This window comes from Phoenix dactylifera, chromosome 10 (genome assembly GCF_051530095.1).
Source record: "Phoenix dactylifera cultivar Ajwa chromosome 10, Ajwa_hap1_PhDact_Kaust_v1.1, whole genome shotgun sequence".
NCBI classification, from domain to species: Eukaryota; Viridiplantae; Streptophyta; class Magnoliopsida; order Arecales; family Arecaceae; genus Phoenix; species Phoenix dactylifera.
Genome location: NC_143199.1, coordinates 29,453,865 through 29,472,357, shown reverse-complemented (window position 1 = coordinate 29,472,357; position 18,493 = coordinate 29,453,865). Strand labels below are relative to the sequence as shown.

The following is an 18,493-nucleotide window of genomic DNA, read 5'->3' as shown; positions in this document are numbered from 1 at the left end:
GCGGGCTGAATTCGGGCTCCACTACCGCCCCTCTAGACCACCAATTAGCGGTGAGAAGGGCTAGGATGACGGTGCTGGGGGGCGACTCGGAAAGGATTGATGGTGAGGGGATTGGTGATGGGTCGGCCCAGTTAGAGATGTTGGGTGATGGGGCCCTATGCGGCGAGGCACAAGGGCCGAAATTGCAGTATTGTGCGAAATGAAGATCCTTGTGTAGAATTGCAGGGGAGCTATCAAGCCCTCCTTCAACACCTCGTTTAGAAGACTGGTCCAGGTAAATGGCCAGGACATCTGTTTCTTGTGTAAGACGCGGCTTTCTGAAGACAGCCTCTGTCGTGCTCAGTGTCGCCTTTCGACTACTTGGGAGTCCTTTGCTGTGGAGTCTCGAGGCCTGTCGGAGGGCATCATGGTCTTATGGAAGTAGGGTGTCGCTATTGTGGATGTGTTCCACTGCCCCCAGCAAGTTATAATCATAATTTCGGAACCTAATGAAACTCCTTGGATTATATCTAGAGTATATACTAGTACTAATTACAAGGTGAGGAGGGCTCTCTAGGGTGAGATCACCAATCTTGTGTCTCAAGGGATCTCGACTTTGGTTACTGGAAACTTCAAATGCAACCCAGGAGCCTAATGCGAAGAGAAGTGACAGGGTCTACACCGACAAGGTGGAGAGAAGAAAGTTTCGAGACTTTCTAACGGCGAATGGGGCAGAGTTGAAGACTGCTTGGGCAGCGCTGTGTCAAGCCTGGCGTGTGCTGCAGGTTAGCATAGTCTTGCTTGAGGGCAACTCGGCTATGGTGATTGGCTGGTTCCAGAGATGCACCGGCGACATAAGTAGCTGCCACCCATTGCTCAAGAATATTCGGACCATAGTAGGTGGAGATGTTGCCTTCCAGACTAAGCATGTTTATAGAAAGACTAACGGAGCTACGGATTGGGTGGTCTCGTATATCAATAACCACTTCGAGGGAGCCCTCTGGGTAGATGAGAGGAAGCTGCCTAGAACGCTTCAAAAGTTGTTATCTTTTGACTTTTTTGGATGTATTCACACTAGAAATATGAGTCATCCATGTGACCAAAACGATCTTAAAATAAAAATATCAGATGTGCTTCCAATCTCAATTTTTACAGGACTTCAAAATAGGCAACATACAAGGGAAGAAACCATCCATGAAAAGAGATTTCAACCATTTGATACATCATCAATAGAAAAAGATCAGTCTACTGAGTGCATAATTTTTAGCCGGACTAGAGATGCTTCGCAAGCAAAAAGAATATGCATGCATGCTTACAATTCAGAATGGTATCTTAGAAAGAGAAGTCAAAGAACATAAATTATAGACAGAATTTATTCCCCAGGTTTCTGCACAAACAAAACCAACCAAAAACTAATGCTTTTTCAGTTACACATTGACAGAGTCAAGATCAGAAATACAAGTGTTATGGCATATGGACATGAGGTATGGATAACAAAATTACAAGCATCAGTGGAAAATAATGAGGGGGGGGGGGGGGGGGGGGGGGGGGTGGTGTGCCACCACAAGCCTGTTCCTCTGCTAGTATGTTGAATTACACCAGAAAGGAAGACAGAATGCAGTCACAAGAAAACATTGTATTACTTGATTATCACTCTACCTTGAAATGTTCTTTGCCGCGCCTGCGAACAGAACGACTTTTCAGTAAACATCTAGTCATTCTCAGGAATAATTTAAATTTATTGCCATAAAAGAAGGGCCAGCAAATTCAAACAAAATACAGAATTGAAAAAATAAAGATTAGATCTGGCCGATTATATCTATAAGTACAAGCTTCTAAAAGTAGATTAAAGTAATTCATCCATCAGTTGTGAACAAAAGAATAATAAAAAGATCCCATTCGTCATAATCACCACTCAAAAAGCTAATAGATCAGGTGCTGGGTACTGTTAAACTCATCCTCAAGTAATAGCTAATACTTTATTTTGCTCGCACATATTTTACAAGATTTATACAAGCAAAGCAGGTATAGGGATTTTCCTCCACCCAAATTTCAGATCTTTTTTGTGCACTTATCTTATGACATTCATTAAGAATAGACTGTGTGCAATGTCCTGTATGTACAGTTAAATGATTAATTATAGCAGATCATCGAATTAAGCACACGACCCTGCAGTATAATTATTCGAATAAGATAAAGAAAAATTAGAAGGAACTTCTTTAAGAAACATCCAAAATGGGAATATTAATATTTAAGATTGAACTGTGTGGATAGGCATTAGGGTCCAGTTTATACATCTGCATAATAGTAAGAGGCTAAGAGCAAAGAAAACATTTCTTGATAAAATGAGGGCATGAACATCACTGAAAATGAATAAATTGTCATTTACTCCATCGCTATTTAAAATACCTCGAGATTGTCACATAACTTTCAAGCCCAATGTGCAGAAAGGACTGAAAAGGGAGTCTGCCAATAAAAACAAAAAATGAAATCAACAAGTTTATTGACAAGTTTCAACCATGAAAATATGTAGGGGTTCACCCTCAGAAAAGTAGCCAGTAGCAACACAGTTTCCAGCATATATAGATCCAAAAAGACTGGCTGGATACTCCTGCGAGTAGTTGTTAAACTTGATTTCCTAAGGTCAAAAATGCACGGGTCATCACAAAAATAAAATGTAGCCTTCAAACTGGTGATATTGCTTTTACAATGTATAAAGAGCAGGTAGGCAAAGATAGCTTCCTCAGGATTTTAAAGTGCAAGAAGGTTCAAGATGATGAGTTTTTAAGAATTTCTTGATTTAATCAAAAAGGATGTTTCAGCTGCTCACAGGTATTTTGAATGATATTACGGATTGAAGAAACTTGAACCGCCAACATTAATAGAGATCAGCACAGCTATAGTTGTTATCACAGCAAGCCAAACTAATGTTGACTCTGCAAAAATAAAACAAAAGTTAAATCACAATATAAAAAATTTATGAAGTTTGCTGTTTAATGCATATATCAACAGAAATAGGAAAAAAATTGGCATTACCTCTGACACCACTTGAAACACTATCAGGTTCAAGACGTGAGGTCTCAGCATTACGACCACGGGCTCTTGATATTGTTGATTCTGAATAATTGGACTCCTCAGGAATTTTTGGAATTCCTGTTTCAGATGCCACTATGCCCTGAAATTCCTCACTTACAAGCAGAGCTGCTAGGACATCCATAAATGATTCTCTTTCTTTTTCATCAGGGTCACTTTTACTTTGTCCAGATGTGCCATTTGCATGTTCATAGTCTAGCATCTCGTCATCAGATGCATCACCATCTGCATATTCTGTTTTTACGCTATCATCTTCTTCGTCCTCAACATATGCCTTGTATGTGAGGTGCAGTAATATTTCCCCAGAAGATCGGTTCCTAAACAATCCCCAACCTCCTTGTAAAGCTACAATTCTGTCCGTTGGTACTGTATCTTGAAGAGATCCTAGCTCAACCTAGTAAACAATGAAAGTCATAATGAATATGAATTACAAACAACAGAAAGATACCTAATATGAAACTGAAGAAAAAAAAATATAAACATAAAGCCTAAACCATAGATTCAGGGCCCTGCCTTATCTATTCAAGTTTACAGCTACTCCAAATGCTTGTCACTTTCCCATCACACGTCCTTAATGATTTCAAAGTATCATTTATTTGCACATTTTTCCTTCTTAAAGCCACCAACTTGCCTTTCTTGGTAAAATAACATAAGCTTTCTCCAAGCCAATGAAGATCATATGTAGACAACCAAAACATAAATCATCCCTATTATTATTTTAAAAGAGTATCTTATCGATGACAATAAATTATCAGTGTTCGACATGATAATCTCAGATAAACCAGAGTGGGGTAGTTAAGGTAAGATTCAAATGCAAAGTTTAAAATGAGTTACTCAAATACACGGTAAGCATTCTCAAAGAAAAATATTATATTAGAACTTCTGAAGCCAGCTACTAATGGAAGCACCTTCACTTGAGAATCTTAATCTTATGTTACAGGACAACACGTCTCATACAACTTCTATTCAAGATCTAAAAACGGTTTTATATGACATTTGTTGAGGGTGTTGTTACAGATGTATTAAGCATGGACAACAATGTGAATGATACATGGTCAAATTTATTAATTAACCACTTCTGATGGATCAACCATTCAACATAGCAATACTTTACCTCGCCTGTGCCAATAGTGAAATCCATGAATCCAAAGGAGTCCTTTACTTGGATATATAATTTCTGCTTCCTAGGATTCACAACAAGCATATGAAAATCCTGTTCACATGCCAAAATATACATCACCTTAAAAGTTCAGCACTTGACTGAAAAATGCTTACAATAAAGATGGCTTACCTGATTCCAGATGGGCTCTCCAGGTGGCCCGATGACCGTTGTTTGGCTATTTTTCTTGCTTCGAATTACCTGATCACCCAAACTTAAAACAACATAAGGATCTGTCTTCCCTGCTCATGCATGCATGGGTAAATCAAATTTTGCTAAAATATAAAATAAAAAAAATGATTACAAAACAAAAAATATAAACCATTTTAAAACAAATTTACATCTGAAAACATGATTCCACTTGACAATGCATGCTTCTGAAACTAACAAAATAAAAGAACTATAGGTATGCACTGACTTCCTGTAGAGATGCCCAGAATCAGAATCACATTCAGCAGGTCAACCAAAACAAAGGCTAAATATCAAAAATTGCCATAAATAGTTAAATACTGTATTTTTTAATTGACATGTAAAAGGAAGGACTTATAAAAACAGAAGAGTCGGGCCTCTTTTTACATGCAATAGAAGATCAATGGCAAAGAAACTTTTCTCTTAAGGTAAGAACAGGTACCAAATATGACATAAGCAAGTTTCTGAGCATCAACTAGAGTCACTGATAACTCTCCAACAAAATCTTTATTTCCTTCCTGAATTGCATCAGTTTTAGAATCATCTGAAACAGGGCCAAGTGCTTTTCCTTTCTGAAAGTCAAGGACAATTTTTTTTGGACGCACAAAAAGTCGAGGCAAATCTTCAGTTAGAAGCTTCGTCAGGAACCTAGAAAGAAGAAAAGTAAAGCTTTTAGCTCAGAATGTAGCATAACAAACCAAAGTAATATATCATCATATGATAGCATGAATAATCGACAAACATCAGTTTTGGCTGCAATCTTCATAAAGAGAGGAGACTTATCATGTTTGCATAATGGGTGAAAGCACAAACGGGAAAATGTAAAGCATAGCACTTGATGAAACATAAGATACTTTTTCAGTCAAAAACAAAAATATGAAAATCCACTCAAAGACAATGAGGGGTTAGATGAGTCAAAAGAAGAAACACCATAGCATGCAAATAAAATAGGAAAGGGATAAAAGGATTGGACCCTAGTAACAATTAATTAACAAGGATATGCCCAGATATTCACAGAACATACTAAAAAAATTTAAACATGTGTTTTTAGGAGCTACATCACGTCCACTAATGTAGCACCTTACGCACCACCTTTTGAAGAACTCATATAAATCCATATTGAAGATATATCTACTTCGCTACTTATATAAGATGCCATTTCTGGTCTCTACGTTCACCTATCATAATATATTCACCATCCTCACCAACAAAATATGGTGTGCGAGTCACAGAGTATGTTATGTCTTAAAAGAAGTATTTAGGATATAAAACAATTCAAGAGATTTCTCATGTAGGGCTACAGGCTGAAAATCTTTAGTTGGGTTGAAAGTTAAAACTGTGCCTTTTTGAGTCCCATTGGAAACCCAAACACTTCATATAGAAATTGTTTCTTAACGTGTATTAAGAGACAACAACCATGTAAGAAGCATGGCCACAAACACAAATTTAGATATTGAAACCCAAACATTTCATATAGAAATCATTTCTTAAAGTGTCTTAAGAAACAGCAACCATGTAAGAAGCATGGCCACAAACACAAATTTAGATATAACATGTTTCATATATGTTGATATGGTAAATCCAGATAACGAAGGATACAGATAAGATGGCAGACACAAGAAGTAGATACGCTAATATTGGGATTACCATGTGTTATGCCCATATATGTGTAAGTGAAATGAATGAGGCATCTTTTGGTTCTAGAGATCTGATTATCTCCACCCTCAGTTTGAGCAGGGTCAGGTGATACCTCTAAACCGAGGTTGAGTGATTCTAGGTTGCTGGTAATTCCGACCCACTCAGGTAAAGCAGTGTCCAAATTTTTCTAAATGCACTAGTATTAGCCTGCAAAAACCTGCAACAACAGAGCATCTAAAATTGTCCAAGATGACAATAAAAACCCTTGGCACACTTTTAAAGTTATGATAGGTTTCCGGAGCCCTGTTCAAACTTGATATAACTTAAAAAACACAAGTTGGCATTACCATGAGAGAAAGAAATATCACACGGACACAGGATAGTGACATACTCAACATGCTGACAAAATTGAAATCAAGTTTCTTTTACCATTTTAGAGAATAGAAGTTATTTCTATATCTATCGATAACCCCCATTTTTTTATTTTACCATGAATCCCCGTTTGCTGTAAATGGTATTATAAAAATAAAATTGTTTTAGCCACTTCTAGTTACGCAAGTTTATTGAGAAAAGGGCCTGGCCATGTGGATTTCTGCATAATGTTTATAAAAATAAAAATAATAATCATAGCAACATTGCCATGCAGTAAGAAATGAGATCTAAGAGTAGAGGAACAACGAATTTGCAAATGAGTTAGAGAGAGAGAGAGAGAGAGGAGATAGAAAGAACATGGATGACTTTACTCACATTGATATAACAGGAATTGCTGGTGAAGAATTGCCGATTCCATGCAAAGAACATTTAAGTTACCATTAGTAACACATCAAAGTAATTGTGCAATATAAATATCCACATGGACATTTCAAGCACTTTGACTAAAATGTATCAGAATAAATTGCATATAGTGGTTTATAACAAGACCAGAAATTGTGATGCCTAGCATCACATAACTAGCCCAAAAAATTGTGATGCTGAAGAAATACTGAAAAATACTGAAAAGCATCTCAGTTTCTCTATGTATCCTCTTCGGTTAGCAGTCTGATGCACAAAAATAATCAGCAAAATTGTGAAGGCTAGGAAAACATCAAAATCAACTCCCATTACATTATTGGGTATGCACTCTTTTGAGGGGAACTTCATAAGTTCTTTTAGAGACAATGATATAGCTCTCTTATTGCTTCATTGGTGAAAAACAATTATAAATAGAAATACAGAACAACAGACTCTAAGTATGCCACCTCAGCTTCACAATCAGTGAACTATGCCTGCCACCTTCCCAAAATGCTGGATTTGCTAGAGTCTTCGAAGGATTACCATTCAAAATAAACCTTTTGCTGTATGGTGATGGCAACCTTATTGGGATGACCCATAATGGTTATCTCTTGTGCAATGATTTCAAATTTGTGTTAGACCAATCAGTTATCTTATTAATTAATCATACTAAATGTAGATTATTCCAAAGAAAAATAAGCCATATCAAATCACAATCTCTATCTACATCCTACGCTGTTATCTTCATTGTAAGGGTGAATCAATCTGCAAGAAAATCTTCTACTTCTTGATATAATTGTCTTCTGAATGTAAAATGCAAACTCTGGGTGGTGCATCTTGATCCACCAAGTTGGACTCTGCCCTCCTTTCTGTTTTTAACTTTTCCAAGAGTGGCTGTCTCTTTCTCCTTCCCAAGAGCAACTTGTGGCTTCCGAACACAAGGCGTCACCGTTTGAGAACACCTTAGATTGCACGATAAAAGAAATAGAACATTTTTTCATATTCAAGAATAGCCCTCAGGGGAACAAGGGAGTGCTTGAAAAGAACGACCGATCTTTAGAGCAGTAAAGGTAAGGGAAGTCGAGTAAAGAAATCCCTCCTAAGGGAAAAGTCTTACAAGGAAATCTACCCTATTTTTTTTTTCTTTTCCACTCCCCTCCCCAAGGCATGTGCATTGAACATGCTGAAAGATAGTCATGCTTTTATAATGGTAATTTTCTCAAGCAGCTAAAGACCTCTCAAAGTGCAGCCCACTATACACTCTCACATGGGTGCTACATATCTTGGAAAGCACAACATTAGACAATGCTAGTGATGGGGACATCAGAGCCCTTCATCCAGATGATCCTGAGCCCCCGGATTGAGCCAGACTCGTTTATTTGCATATTTATTTTATTATTTTATTTTTGGGCTTATTTGCATTCTAGGGTTTATTTGTGGTTTATTTTATTTCTGGGCTTATTTGCATTTTAGGGCTTATTTGTGTTATTTGTGGGTTCATTAGGATTTATTTCTGTGTAAGGGGGGTTTATGCAAGTTGTGTATTTGGGCCCTATATATAGGGAACTATTTTCATGATTAGGGTTTAATGAAGTGATTTGGAATTTCTTTCCCCCTACGTTCTTTCTTCTCTTTTTCTCCTCTCCTCCTCTATTCTTCCGGCGTCTCTACAACCTCTTCTTCCTTCTCTTTCTCTTGTTCCTCCTTCTTCTCCTCTTTCCCCGCACTGGTGCTGCATCAACTTGGTATCAGAGCGGGTTGGTTTTGCTTCTATTGCCAAAGCCACGATCCAACTACAATCTTCCTTTCCCTCGGTTCCCACCAACAGCAAAAAAAAAAAAAAAAACCTTCTGTTTTTCCCTTTCTTCTTTCACGGTTCCCACACAGAAGCCCTGCGCCGGATCCTTGATGGTGTGCGTGCAGAGGGCTAAGCATGAATTTCAGAAAATTTTTATGCGGAAAGAACGGGTTAAACATTTTAACCAAAAACATGCTTGATATTTTAGATATTTTAACTCTGGTACCAGTCGAAGACAGTCTTCAACTGCACATCACATGTGGCGCAGGCTCAGTCCTAATACATAGGGTGACACCCGCGCGTGCCTATCAAAGCACTCATCATATGAGCCCCCGGGTGGAGAGCCACGCTTCGTCACACGATCACGCGTGAGAGTTTCCGAGAATCGGATAGTCTCCACTAATCCTTTGCTTTGACACCATATATCACAAAGCCCTCAGATCCCGAGGATTGTGTAATTCAAATCAATATGCATAAATCACAATTTCTTGTGATTTGAAGATTGAGATCATATCTCAACCATAAAAGAGATCAGATCTCTTACCTTTAGAAGGGGGTTCCTTCAAGGATGCTTCGCAGCCGCACAAGCGTCCGGCCTCGATGACTCGTCCACGCGAAGCTCCGGAATGATCAGCTTCCCGGGGAGTGCTAGCTCGCAGGGAGGCAGAAGGTTGGCTGAAAGGGAGAAGGAAGAAGATGGACCTTCACAGCTCAAGAACTCCTTCTTGGGCTTTCACCTTCAGAACTACTCTCTCCTCTCACTCTCTTTCTCTGGTGCTCTCCATGTGTTGGGAAGAAGGAAGAGGGGTGGCCTATTTATAGGCCAAGAAGAAGGTGAGGTGTCCCTATGAGGTGTCCTGTGAGGTGTCCTGCCAGGACACATGTCACACATGCAAGGAAGAGAGATGTCCTGCTCCGCCACGTGTCACACATGCAAAGGGGTGAGGTGGCCTGGAGGGCGATGTCATGGATGACCTCATGAGGCAGATGAGGTCATGGATGACATCAGGAGGAGTGTGAGGTGTCCAGGCCCGCCACATGTCACACATGCAAGCAAAAGAGGTGTCCTGCTCCACCACGTGTCACGCATGCAAGCAAAAGAGGTGTCCTGCTCCGCCACGTGTCACGCATGCAAAGGGGTGAGGTGGCCGGGATGTGGGTCCCACATACAATATGTGGGTCCCACCTAAGCAGGACATGGGTCCCACATACAGTATGTGGGTCCCACCTAGGCAGGACGTGGGTCCCACATACAGTATGTGGATCCCACATAGGGAAGGAAGTCCTAGTCATACTAGGATCATAATTGATTTTAATCCAATTTGACTCAAGCCAAATCTGATTTGGTTGGGGCAAATTAGACATTTTCACCAAACCAATTTTGGTGTCAATTACGGTTTTACCAACTTCAAATCATATTTGAATTTGGTCAAGCCCAATCTCTATTACTCAATCAAATTGAGTCTAATCAGTGATCTAATCACCAATTAACTTCTCCAAGCAACAATTGCTTAGGGCAATCAGTCAATCACATTGACTATTTTACCTCTAGACGATTCTCAATCGTCAATCAGCCATTTGATCAATCCAGAAACTTCTAAGCGTGTGACCTCACAGGTTCGAACCTAAGCCGGTAGTACAAGAACACTTCCTGCACTAATCGAAGTAACCATCTAGCAATGGGACCCGACGACCGGATAGGCCGAATAGATGCAAAGCAACATTCTAGAACCTATGGACTATGGTTACTGCATAATTCATCCTCTTGACCAGAAAATGCCCAGGATGGGTTTAGAGTCTGTCTACCCTGAAACGATCCATCCGGAAATATGTTTCAATTCAATAAGTCAAGTGATAGTGATTTGACTTTCCCTGGCCAGGATACTACTTAATTGAAAACACAAGGCATTCACCCTTATTTCTAAGGGAGGTCAATCCCATCTTGATCTGCAACTGACTACCACAAGTACTTGACTGGACCCAGAAACCTTTCGTCGCTGGATTAGAAATTCAGGTAGTCCGGCACCAAAGTACAGTGAGTTGCTTGCAAGCCACCGGTTGCAATCTCAGGTCTAAAGGATACATATACCCATATCCACTCGGAACAACTCTTGACAAGAGAGAGTCCGTCAATTGGTCACGTTCAGTGAACGTACACTACCATTCACCTGTATACCATACTAGTATCTCTATACTCTTTGGTTTGGAAGACAACCAACAAATATGATACACAATGACCTACGCCCGATAATACTATCGTCCTATTAATAGTATATCATACGGTCATGAACATTTAAGGACCTGTGTGACAAAATCATATTTCATTACACAAAGCAGTCCTAAGGACTTCATCACATCGGAGTTTGTGAAGATGTTCTGGTGATGAATAAATACCATGTTATTTATAATTGATTCAAATACATTTACAATCAACAATTGATTGGATTTAGGACATAATTTCCAACAATCCTCCCGCCAGCAGTCGTCGCCACCGCCTCCACCACCTCATCCGCGCCCACCGCCGCCACCAGTCGCCGCTAGCAGAGCCGAGCCACCTTCGGACGTTCTCGCCGCCGCCGCTGCCCAGTGAAGGTCCGAGCCCGCCGTCGGAGGAGCCATATCCCCACGAAAACGTCGCCGCCCGGGTTCCCGTGCCTGTTGACGCCGCCCGTGGCCGCCGTCTGTCGCCAAAAGTCCGCAGCCGCCACCAGCCGGAGCTCGTGACCGGCCGCCGCCCGTGATTGCCGCCCCGCCTCGCGATCGCCGCCGCCGAGATCGGCGTATCCTCCCGAACCCATCGGGAGGTTGAAGAAAGGTTTAACGGGTAAGGCCTAAACCCGTTAAGCCGAATCCGGTAGCCCCAAAAAAAAAAAAAAAAAAAAACGCACGTGATTTCACGTGACAAACCCGTAACGGGTATAGGGTCGGGTCAAACCCGATAATCCGGATCCTAACGGATCCGAGTTAAAAAAAAAAAGAGAAAAAAAAAAAGAAAAAAAAAAAGAAGAGAGAGAGAAGCACCTGTTCATCTTCTCCCTTTCCGCCGCCACGATCCGCCCCTCTTCTCCACCGTCGCTTCTCCGCCACCGCCTACGCCGCCGCCACTTCGCCGTCGCCACCTCCGTGCCGCTCAGTCTCCTCATCGTCGAAGCTGCCGCACCTCCCTGCCGGAGTTCGAGCCATCGCCGCCGCTCTCGCGGCCTCCATCACCGCCGCTGCTGCTGCTCTACCGCACCGCCTCCTCTTTCTCCGTCGGCCGCCGGTCCCAATCTCCCCATTATTTTCCCCCCTCCTCTCAGCCGTAACTCACCCGAGACACCCTTCCTTCACTCCACAGGCCACTACCATCGAAAACCCTCCCCTCTGTCACACGACACGCCCAGGACCCCAACCCATTTCACCCGCCCACTCCCGTATTTGCACTCACCCGAGCCCCATCAAACCTCAACCCACCTGCGGCCCAGCTAACTCATCAGGCCCAAGCCATGCCCCTGAGGCCCATCATCAGACCCATCGAAGTTCTTTGATTAGGCCCCCAAGTTGCTGATATCAGGTCCACCAAGTTGCTGTGATTCGACTAGATTCGTGCCATCTGACGAGCCGACTCGCCGCACACCGATCGTCGCCCCAGTCCACGAGCACACGATTCTGGTCGACTACTTCACGACAGGTGATAGGTTTCCACTTTTTCTTGGACTTGTTCATTTAATTATGTTCTAGTTCTCTTGCATGATAGCCATATACTTGAAAATTTATATTGTTGTCAAAATTCAGAACATAGAACCCCTACTTTCAAACCCATCCTATTTGCCTTGTTAAAATCTAAATATTAAATTAGCACACCCTAACAACTGGATGCTTCTCAACATTCTTCGATCATATTGATTTAGGATCAGAACAACTGTACTACTTGATTGCAATCTAACTTCTTAAATTGAATAATCTTAATCCTTAATTCTGAATAACCGAAGTAAAAATCAGCAACATTTAAATTTTAAGTTATTATTGTGAAGACTTGCTGATTTCTGAAATCATAATAGATTGCATTAGTAGGTTGTCCTGCATCAAATTTGGTCCTACATTATAGTTATTAAGGTTTCATTAGTGACACTGCATTTCACATCATCACCCAGTGTCATCATTGCATGCCAACCTGTAGTGATATGGAGTACTATCTCAGTCAACATAAAACCCCTGTAGCTACCATGGATTCCGACATTTTGAGGTCTGTCTTAGAACAGATCGTTGCCATACGGGCTGGATACAAAGAATTCAGACAAGAGATCCGTGAGCTCGTGCAACATTCTAGGACCCCTAAATCGCCAACCCCTGTTACAGCCCAACCTAAAATCGGTTTGGTCGCACCACCTGTAGTCCTTCCCTACTCTCCTAGGCACCAAACCCAATACTCTAGGTGTCAACAATTCGGCTATATAGCGCCCCAATGTTCCACTAAGACCTACCCGATTACTGAACCAGAAGTTAGGAACCAAGAGGCCGAATATGTCGAAGAAGTCTATGAACCAAATATAGAAGACTATGAAGAAGACTTTGAAGACGAACCTACAGAATTAGACTTTGTCCAAAATGATTCCCAAAGGGAGACTAGTGATCTAAGTACAACCAAGCCACTTCACATCACAACTGTGGAAGAGGTAGTGACAGATATTGAGAGCCAATCATCTGAATTGGCACTTGTAGCTAAAGTTACCCATGCGGAGTCCAACCTTGAACATTCCCCGGTAGTAGTTTTCCTTCTAGAGGAGTTTCCTGATGCACTCCCTGATGATCTTCCGGATGCACTTTCTCCAATGCATGATATCCAACGCGCAATCGATCTAGTTCCCGGAGCATCTCTGCCCAACCTTCTACATCATAGGCTCAGACCGAATGCATATGCTAGGACCTGGAATTTAATGTTACCGACAGTTGAGTTTGCATGTAATAGTTCGGTTAACAAGTCCATAGGTATGAGTCCATTCGAAGTAGTGCATGATTACAAACTTAGGCAACCCATAGACCTGTTTTTCATGTCTCATCAGTATAGAGTCTTTGAGTCTGCACAATCAATTGTATCACATCCACATTCATTGCATCGAGAAATCAGCAACTGTAGTCACTTTAATAACTTAAAATATAAACCCTTTGCTGATTTACACAGACGTTATAATGAGTTAAGTGAAAGAGATTACATCATGATAAGAATTAGGTTTGAACGACTTTCTTCGGAAACGTTTAAGAAATTGCAAATTTGTAGTGCAGAACAGTTCAAAATCTTAAAGAAAACCAGTTCGAATGCATATGTTGTGGATCTTCCTGATGACTATGGGATTAGTGCGACATTTAATATTGAAGATTTAGTCCCATACAAAAAGATAATATTCCTGCCTTCTGACCCCTTTATTGATATACCTGCCTATGTTGGATACCCTGCCCTATTACCTGCTGTTGAGCCACCACCTCCCAAATTTCATGCACGCAGAGAACAAATAGAACATATATTGGATGAGCAGGTTATTTCAAGCAGGAACGGTGGTTACCAACGTTACCTTGTTCGGTGGAAAGGTCGACCAAAGTCTGATGTGACGTGGATTTCCAAAGCACAGTTGCAGCGCATTGACCCCGATCTTCTGGAGCAGTACGACAGCCGGCCAGACCTGTACTCGACGGGGTCGAGTTTTTCTCACCCGGGAGGAGTTGATGGGGACATCAGAGCCCTTCATCCAGATGATCCTGAGCCCCCGGATTGAGCCAGACTCGTTTATTTGCATATTTATTTTATTATTTTATTTTTGGGCTTATTTGCATTCTAGGGTTTATTTGTGGTTTATTTTATTTCTGGGCTTATTTGCATTTTAGGGCTTATTTGTGTTATTTGTGGGTTCATTAGGATTTATTTCTGTGTAAGGGGGGTTTATGCAAGTTGTGTATTTGGGCCCTATATATAGGGAACTATTTTCATGATTAGGGTTTAATGAAGTGATTTGGAATTTCTTTCCCCCTACGTTCTTTCTTCTTTTTTTCTCCTCTCCTCCTCTATTCTTCCTGCGTCTCTACAACCTCTTCTTCCTTCTCTTTCTCTTGTTCCTCCTTCTTCTCCTCTTTCCCCGCACTGGTGCTGCATCAGCTAGTTCCAATAAATCTCATGAACTTGCTATGCAAAACATTGTGGGTTAATGGTTAATCTATACAAGCTGCCTTTGCTATTCCCAATTTCACTACTAAAAGGTGTTATACATAATTATTATGGATTACAACCATTCATGCCACCTCAATTTAGATTAATTCCATTCTTCTTCTTCATTCCCTGCTCCATTCGACAATTGTATGTTCTTCTTCCATTCTCTCTCTCTCTCTCTCTCTTACTTACTTTATATTGGCTTGCCTTTTGATAGTTGTTAGCCTGAAAACTATCTCCTGTCACAAGTTCAAACTGACCAATTGACATCAGAATGAAACACCCAGGTTCCATGTGAAATGTCAACTTTCTGGGTGTTACTTGCCATTAACAAATAATGCCCCACCATATGATTAATTGAAGCAGACAATAATGAGCACATAAGCAAATTATGTACAAGATGATGACTGAAAATGTTTCTATCAATGCCCATGCATTACAATGAGCGAACATATGCAAATACCTTCTAGTTATTAGCTTACTATCTGGCATATTGAACAACAAAATTTCAAAGTCTTAACTGTTTAATGAAAAAATAAAATTTATACTAAAAGTAATAAATATACGAAAATAAAATGTAGTCATAAGAAAATTAAAACATACCCATAAGGTTGAACAAACGGAATGGTGACAGCACAAATTTAATCTTTGGAAGGGAGACGAAAGCCCATGATACAGCACCCACCCAAGGCTCTGTTGGTATTAATCGTAACTTAACCCAAAGCTCCCCATCAATATCAAAATCACGAACTCCAACAGGTACAGCTATGGGGACAATACCAAATTTTAAGGATAGGGACAATAACATGCGAGCACCTCCCGTATAACGAAGGCCAATCTGATACCTGATGCAGGAGAAAAGTATATATAGAAAATCAGATCAGTGTGCAACAATTTTTCCCCTTGATGGGGTTGTTTTCTCGAATAAATAATGGTATAAAATTTCAATGGAAGCATGTAGTTGGAAAATTAGCCAAGAATTTTATTAACATTTGAGACTCTAGATGTGGGTACCAGATATCAAATTTAGCTAGATAACATGAGACATGATTCCATATTTAGAAAGACAACAGAAATTCAGTAACAGGTTACATTAAACTGGCATGCCAAACTGCTAGCAGAACTTATGTTTCACGCAACAAAGAAAAACTTACTGCAAGTCATTAACACGGCGAGAAGTCCTCCGTTCGACGTTCCTAACTGACAACGGTTCATCCCCCAGCGAGAACTGCTTAAGTTCGACCCTCTGCACATAATCAGGCTTCCTGAGGTCGTCTATTACTGGCTGGACTGATCCAACGATCCAATTTTCGAGTCCAGACCTGTACACCTTCCATAACTTCCCCAAGACCATGTTGACCCATTCAACTGACTCTTTCCTCTGAAGATCTTTCTCCAGAAACAAAGAGAAGCTAGTCGGCACCTGAGGCCAGGTACCATTCCGTACATCCTGGCTTGATTTATTCCTCTTCCTAAACGTCCAAATCTTGTCAAAGATAACTCCAACAAAGAAGAAGAGTACAAAGAAGCCAACAATGCTCCTGTTGATGGGAGGAGATGGGATGGGATGGATCACTCCGAGCTGAGTCCGCAATTTATCCACCAATGGATCTTCTTGGCAGTTTGTGAAGCTGGAGGCCAACTGCATCGGCTCAGATTCCTCGTAATCCAGTTCGTTGGAGAACTGTTTCGCGACAATATGCTTCTGAGCTCTCACACTTTTCCTGGTAGATTTCAAGAACTCAATGTCTAAATTTGAATTTTTATTCTCAGCCGGAGGCATGCACGCCTCGCATTGCGATCCACACCTCCGGATCTCACCCAAACCTAATCCAAAACTCAATCCTTTTCGTCTCCTTCTTCTATACCCGATGCCTCCACCTCCTAATTTGTCCGGGAAAACAAGAGGCGAACGCCAACGAACCTGAGAGAGAGCTAACCCAAAAGAGTCCCGCGGCACCAGCATTCCAGGCGCAAGAAACGCCAGCCCCAATCCAACGTTGGGCGGCGCAATTCACATCAACAACAGCCGAAAACATAGATTCCAAGCCGGAACGCCCACGGCTCGAGACGCTCGAACTCGAGCGGATCTACCTCTATAGAGCCCGCAATCTCGAGAGCCTGCGATTAGGGGTTCCGGTGTTCCGATCGATGGACGCGGAAACCTCCATGGACGCCGGACCAAGAACACCACTGGAAGGGGGAAACCTCGAAGAAATCGAGACGACGATCGTAGAATAAATCCGGAAAGATCGGACCACGACAAGGGTTTGGTCGGTGGGGTTTCGACGGAGAGGAGGACGGAGGCGGGCGCGAGGGCGGGACTCCGTTTACTTGCGAGGGGGAGGATAAAATAACCGGCATCCCGGGAGGAGAAAAAGATATATGGAAAGACGGAGGCGAGCGCTCGCCCAATCGGTGGGAAAACACTGCCGCCTTTTGGGTGGGGGACGCGTGGACGATAGCCCGGGACGCGCGCGAACGTAACGGGCGCGGTCGGTGAGCGGGCGCGGTCCAGGTGGGGTTGGGTTCTGGCATCACGGCTCGTGCAGAAAGGTGGTGGTCCAGCTATTCTGGGACGTTGGCCCAAGAAGTTCAAGAAAAATGAGTTCCATGAAGGACTTGGAAGTTGGAATAGCAGATACACCATCTTTGATAGCAATTAAAATTGCATCACGGGATAGAATAATCAGTAACCAAGTTCAAGGAAAATAAGTTCCGTGAAGGACTTGGAAGTTGGAATAGTAGATACACCATCTTTGATAGCAATTAAAATTGCATCACAGGATAGAATAATAAGTAATAATTGATTAAATATTTTGGCCACGTCTATTTGGTTAGACTAATACAATCAGCAAAATTATAGAATTACATATTAGGATTGGCCTGTATTCATAAATACTTAGAATTAGCTTTGGAGTTGATCGATCTGAGTCCCATAAGAAGGAAAAAAAAGATAATATATGAAAAGTGTAGAATCTATTTTTCTGGCATGGGACGTTGAGTGATTGAATTATGCAAAACATGGATGATAGAAATAGAGATGTAGTTTTAATGGAGGTGAGAAATTCATAATTTACTAAAAAAAGAAAAAAAATGTTATTTTGATTATATTTGTGCCCATTGTTAAAAGTTTGATTGATATCCATGTCATTTATCCAAAGTTTTCATGTCTTGCTTCAAACACCACCCAAGTCTTGTACATTTCATTGCTGGAGAGCAAGTGAAATGGCACCTCTTGCGCTACCATTTTTCCAAGAGACCGGTAAGGTTCGAGTCAAAAGGTTAAAGGTACAACAAAAGAGTGCATGAATCTTATTCTCAATATTATTGTCACATTTCTCATTGGAAAGAATATTATTGTCCCATATGGGATCAGGGTTTGTGCAAGCAAGATTTTTTTTTCCAAGATTCATACTTCAATGCCATAAGTCAATGTTGACATAAATGTACAATGCTTAAGATACATACAACCTGTTAGGATCTTTTCCAAAGACAATAGTTTAACATTTTTAACCATTATTAATTGTCACCACACGTAATATGTACATTGAACCTTAGTAAGTATCACCGCATACACTTTCAATCAAAATCTGAATTATAACTGTGCAAGAAAGGTTTGGAAACTAGGAAGATGTAATTGCCAATTTTAAATGGTTGTTTGTAGGATCCGATAATTCTCATTTAG

The 18,493-nt window shown here is 41.2% G+C and overlaps 1 protein-coding gene across 5 annotated transcripts; it reads right to left on the bottom strand.

The window, feature by feature from the left end:
* Nucleotides 1-1,329: 1,329 nt before the first annotated feature.
* On the bottom strand, nt 1,330-17,236 carry LOC103723727 (synaptotagmin-5-like). 5 transcript variants are annotated; one of them, XR_015969462.2, is made up of 11 exons: nt 15,960-17,236; nt 15,409-15,650; nt 6,806-6,824; nt 4,863-5,068; nt 4,364-4,473; nt 4,187-4,285; nt 3,016-3,466; nt 2,810-2,915; nt 2,389-2,617; nt 1,639-1,660; nt 1,330-1,366 (listed from the first exon to the last, which is right to left on the bottom strand). XR_015969462.2 is itself a non-coding variant. In XM_088705875.2 (9 exons), the coding sequence occupies exons 1-8, from the start codon at nt 16,769-16,771 to the stop codon at nt 2,827-2,829; spliced, it is 2,028 nt and encodes a 675-aa protein (XP_088562001.2). In that variant the 5' UTR covers nt 16,772-17,236; the 3' UTR covers nt 1,330-1,660; nt 2,810-2,826. The 5 variants fall into 5 exon arrangements, 1 of the variants encoding a protein (XP_088562001.2); XR_015969461.2 differs by having other exon boundaries at nt 1,330-1,660; nt 2,389-2,445; nt 2,521-2,617; XR_015969460.2 differs by having other exon boundaries at nt 2,389-2,915.
* Between the last annotated feature and the right edge of the window lie 1,257 nt (nt 17,237-18,493).

What these genes read in the sequence shown, in the direction of transcription:
- LOC103723727 (XM_088705875.2), bottom strand. Translation starts at nt 16,771, where the DNA reads ATGCTGGTGCCGCGGGACTCTTTTGGGTTAGCTCTCTCTCAGGTTCGT. An exon ending in GAGAGCCCATCTGGAATCAG is followed by an intron (nt 4,286 to 4,363) that starts GTAAGCCATCTT and finishes GCATGTGAACAG; the next exon opens with GATTTTCATATGCTTGTTGT. An exon ending in TGTTTCAAGTGGTGTCAGAG is followed by an intron (nt 2,916 to 3,015) that starts GTAATGCCAATT and finishes TTATTTTTGCAG; the next exon opens with AGTCAACATTAGTTTGGCTT.